At 38.0% G+C, this 5,107-nt stretch overlaps 1 protein-coding gene across 1 annotated transcript; it reads left to right on the top strand.

Moving 5' to 3' along the window:
* Positions 1-215: 215 nt before the first annotated feature.
* On the top strand, positions 216-3,824 carry LOC107856183 (transcription factor bHLH30). The gene is made up of 2 exons (XM_016701174.2): positions 216-1,239; positions 3,037-3,824. The coding sequence occupies exons 1-2, from the start codon at positions 985-987 to the stop codon at positions 3,529-3,531; spliced, it is 750 nt and encodes a 249-aa protein (XP_016556660.1). The 5' UTR covers positions 216-984; the 3' UTR covers positions 3,532-3,824.
* Positions 3,825-5,107: the final 1,283 nt, after the last annotated feature.

A 5,107-nucleotide genomic window follows, 5' to 3' on the forward strand; every position in this document is an offset into this window, starting at 1 on the left:
CTTTTCAAGTTGGAGTGTGATATCGCAATTGATACGAGATCACCAATGAGAATGTGGAAAAGCAAATATCGAATATGTGATAGAGTATAAATTAATTTGTATAATGATAATTTTTAACCTTCACTAATGATTGAGTGATAATTTTAATACAAAACACAAAATTCTCTCAATAATTCAGATATAAAATCGAAAAGCATCAGATAATTTAGGCACCTTTTTAATCCGTCAATTCTATTTGCAGCAGATTTTATATAAAATTGTCACAGACAGCTGCTGTTTGTAAGATTTTATTAATATTAAAATAATTTTTGTACATACAAAATTTTTATGTGATTTGGTAGTCATTGCTGTCCCTCTTTAACCCTTTTTATATTAGTGTCAGGGAAACTAATGTTAGGGTTTAAATAGAGTAGTCCCAAAACAACAACTAGTAGTAGTACACAGTGGACTGTCTTATCAACTAAAGTGTTGTTAGCTACCCCCTTCCTCTTTGAGGGACCCGTTGTAATCTTCTTGTTTAGCTTGCAAGTGGATTTGGGCTTATCACAAATCCTCCAATAATAGTTACAATTCAAGAAAATATTGTATGTCACTGCATATTTTCTTGTTAAGAAATTTTGTTAATAAGCTCTAAAGCATCGGATCCCATAAGAATTTTGAAGTTAAAGAGTGCTTGGGTAAGAGTAGTAGTAGGATGGGTTATCCTCTGACATGTCCTTTTGTTGTATCCCTACTTTTTGTAAGCGTAGCGAGAGTGTTAGTGCATAGGAACTTTGTCAATAATCAAGAATCAGTTGTGATTTAGTGATGGAAGTTGGTAGTAGAACTGAAAAAATAAGCAAACCAAGTCCAAGAATCTTTGTTTGGTCATCACCAACTAATCGTCCACCTGGTTTTCTTCTTTAACAAGGTGATAAATTGGTGTTTTGTTGTTTTGATCGAGGTGCGTTAAAGCTGGTCCAGACAGTACAGTTATAAAAAAAGATGGATTTTTTCAATTCTTTTAATGGGGTTTATGAGGACTATGGGAGGTTTGGGGGGTCATCATCTTCATCATTGATATTGGATAATGAGAGTGGTGAGCTTGTTAAGGCACTAGTGAAGCCAGGGCAAAAAGGGGTTAATCCAGAAAAAGCTTTGATTGCATTGAAGAATCATAGTGAAGCTGAAAGGAGGAGGAGGGAAAGAATTAATGGTCATTTGGGTACTCTTAGGAACCTTATACCTGGTACTAATAAGGTAATTTGTACTTTATATTTTTTGGTTGGTTTTGTTTCAAGAATCCAAGTTTGTTAAATGTTTCTTGCTTTTGATAGCTGTTACCATATGTTGTCTTTAGTGTTGCTGTTACTGTTATTTTTTCTGGATGCCCTCCACTGCTTTCCTTATTAATTGACTTGTGTTTCCTTTTTCATAACTACTTTGATTTGGTGCATTTGAGCGAAGGGTCTTTTGGAAACAACCTCTCTACCTCCACAAGGTAGGGGCAAGGGGTATGTTGTTGTAAACTTTGACAGCTGTTTCTTGCTTTTGATAGCTGTTACCGTCGATTGTCTTTTACTATGTTTCAGTTACCGCATTATTTTTGGATTGTTGTTGTTATTGTTCTTTTCTGATGTCCTGTACTGCTTTTTGTATTAATTGACCTGTTTTCTCCATTGCTGTATTTCTTTTTTCATAACTACTTTCATTTGTCGCACTTGAGTTGAGGCTATTTTGGGAACAACCTTTCTACCTCCACGAGGTGGGGGTAAGGTCTACGAACAGTCTCTCCTCCCCAGACCCCACTTAGGTAGTGTAACACTGTGTATGCTGTTGTTGGTTGCTGCTAACTTTGTCAGCTGTTACCATTGTTGTCTTTCTTGTGTCAATTACCACATTATTTTGTTGTTGTTACGGTTCTTTTTCTGGGAGCCCTGTACTGATTTCCGTATTATATGACTTGTTTTCTCTGCTACTGTATTTTCTTTTCGTAACTACTTTGATTTGCTGCATTTGAGCCGAGGATCTTTTAGAAACAGCCTCTCTACCTCCATGAGGTAGGGGTAAGGTCCGGGTACACTCTACCCTCCCCATATGATTGCATTGGGTATGTTGTTGTAAACTTGGTCAACTGTTTTATAACTTCTAGATGTGTAGTGAAACTTGTGAAGACATTCACAAGCTCATAATTAGTTTGAGCAGAATTACTGGCAGCTCCTACGTTGTCCTTTGGTTAAATTAGTTTCATAATGAATACTGCTTTACCCGCTCCAACCACCCCGAATACTCCGATTTATCCTCCACAATATGTGGTTGGTAAACAAGGATCCCCTTTTTTAGCAAGGTGCAAAATTTACGTCAAATATTTGATATGATTCTACAAGATCTAGTTTTGTTCTAGTAACGGATTCTATCCAAATGAGAGGATCTTCTGATTTATCTATGAATGATTGAGTAGATCTTCTTCATTTTGGATTGGGTAGTTAATAATGCTTAGCAGCTCAATAATTTCCCCAATTAGTAATAGAATATTTTGAAACTGGAATGGCACCTGATTTAGCAGTTTAGTACTTGCAATGAAATGTGAACTATGTTTCCTGTTACCTGTGGTATAAAAGTAGAGGATAAAGACGTGCGTGGGAGATCTTTGGGGGTGGGGTGGGGAATGAAAATCCAATATTGGGATAACTTGTTGCCATAGGGATATTAGGATTCCTTATTCTTTGAAGAATGGGTGCCACTAAACTTTTTGATAAGACTACTATGAAGCAGCTGTAGTTAGAAGAAGAGGACTAGTTTCATAGGTCCGTTATAAGTGCTCGAACTGTTGAGTAGGGAGGAGAATTTTTTTCCCCTGTTAGCTGAATCAATTGTTATATACGTTTCTTCACATTTTTGAGGGTCAAAGATGACTTGTCACCTCCAAACATATCTGAGATACTTCACCTTTTGATGATGATGAAGTTGATTTTGGTGCCAATGCCATCAGTATTGCACATGTCTTTTGAAGTATTTTGAGTTTGATTCTAGCTAAATTGCGCATTTCTATTACAGATGGACAAGGCCGCTTTACTTGCCAAAGTCATCGGCCACATAAAAGAATTGAGAATGAATGCAGCAGAAGTTACCAAAGGTGTTCTAGTTCCAACAGACATTGATGAAGTAAAAGTTGAACAACAAGCAGAGGGATCTGACGGAGCCACTTATTCTGTCAAGGCATCTTTGTGCTGTGACTATAAGCATGAGCTTATTTCTGATCTGCGACAAGCTCTGGATACTCTCCCCCTAAAAACTCTGAGGGCAGAGATTGCTACATTAGGGAGCAGAATGATTAGCGTTTTCGTGATTACTGAGGGCAATGAAGGGAATATTGAGGATATTGAAAGGTGCCAGCTTCTTGTAACTTCAGTTCGTCAAGCTTTGAGGTCAGTGCTTGATAAATTTTATGCATCCGAGGAGTTCTCTTCGAGAAGTACACTATCAAGCAAGAGGCGAAGAATTTCACTCCTCAATTCTTCGAGCTCATCTTCTGTAGGGGATTTCTGGTGAATAATGTGTCTTAGTTACTGCTTTTCTTTATCTACTATATATAATGTATTACGTAGTGATCACAGTTTAATGGCATATGTCTTAGCATGCGTATCCTCTTATAAAATGTATGTGCATGCTACTACATATGCCTGCATTTGTAAATGGAGAATGTGTTGCACTAAGTTGCAAACAGTAAAAATATAAGGAAATTAGTCTGATGTAACCGCGATTATAGTTACTTCGCTTTCCTGATGTCCGAGCCAGAAAAATTATATACATAATTACAGATGTTGCAGATTCCTTTAAAGAAACACCAGTTGTGCATGTGTATTGTTATGGGACATTTTCTATTATATATGTTGATATTACTTTGTCAGAACTAAAAGGAAAAAAACACGTCTGCCTCCAGATTGGAATCGATCTAACAGTCTATTAGCATCATAATATCATTTGTCTTGCTGATACCCAACTATGAACACGGAATCGTGCTGGAAGGTTTTGAATCCTAGTTGAAGGAATGCCTTCATGCAGAACATCTATCGTGTTATCTATTGCCTATTTAAGGCTGGTGCCGGATTGATACTGTAATGTTGGCCTGCGGCATGCCTTCTGGGTTCAGGGAGCTCTTTCTGTTTCTTCTTTTGTTTGCCGGTCCACTAGCCTGTCTAGTCTGGATTGGTGGCAGATTGGCCTACTAAGGGGTGTAAAGAATAGCAGCTGCCGCAACCTCAGAAGGTTAGGGTGTTGAACAATATAAATATTGCCTTTGAGTCTAACGCAACCCCAAAAGGTAGCTCATAAGTGGATGTTTGCCCAAGTCCTTATAAGGAGACCACCAATCCGTTCTCCAACAAGGGGAGCCTTGAAGTAACTAGTAAAATTGTTATCATGTGATCAAGGAGGTTGCGGGTTCAAGTTGTAGTGAAAGCCTCTTGCAGAAATGCAGGGCAAGACGGGATACAATAGATCCTTGTGGTCCAACCCTTTCTTGGACCCCGCGTAGTGGGAGCTCTAGTGCACTGGGCTGCCGTTTTGCCAAGGTGAATCTCCAACTCGTCATTCTGCTGTTCCTTTGGCAGCTAAGAGAAGCGTACAAATGTTTCCATTTCAAAAAAGAAACATACAATGCTTGTCTACAGATGGCCCAAAGAAGGGGTTATTGAAGTATTGGGCTTTGGCTAATAACTACATCTGCTTATCTTGCTTTTTGATGCCAAGTCCTATTACTATGGTCTGTTGCTAAAATTAATCATGCAAAAAGTGATTACAAGCAAAAATTATTCACCGAGGATTTCATTCAGAAGCATTTATTTGAAAGCATTGTTGAAACCTAGTTCTCTACAACATTTTAATCTTTTCCAACAGTAAGACCAAGCAAGTACTATGCCTCAGTCCGGTCAAAAGTATTTGGAAGTCGGTTATATGAATCCTCACTGATCATGTCACTCCATTTAAAGTTATCTCAGGCCCAAGTCGTACAGCACTTTATGATTAGATTCTTATGTGCATAGTTTGTACAAATTATCTGTCAATTTTTTTTTTGGTTGCTCTTCTAGGAATTTAAAGCTGGTTAGCTGGCTGCACCAACTTCAGA

The sequence above is a fragment of the Capsicum annuum genome, chromosome 7, assembly GCF_002878395.1.
Source record: "Capsicum annuum cultivar UCD-10X-F1 chromosome 7, UCD10Xv1.1, whole genome shotgun sequence".
In the NCBI taxonomy this organism is placed as follows: Eukaryota; Viridiplantae; Streptophyta; class Magnoliopsida; order Solanales; family Solanaceae; genus Capsicum; species Capsicum annuum.

Excerpts from the sequence above, each read along its gene's own strand:
- LOC107856183 (XM_016701174.2), top strand. The coding sequence starts at position 985 with ATGGATTTTTTCAATTCTTTTAATGGGGTTTATGAGGACTATGGGAGG. Across the intron at positions 1,240-3,036 it reads TTATACCTGGTACTAATAAG|ATGGACAAGGCCGCTTTACT; the intron begins GTAATTTGTACT and ends TTTCTATTACAG.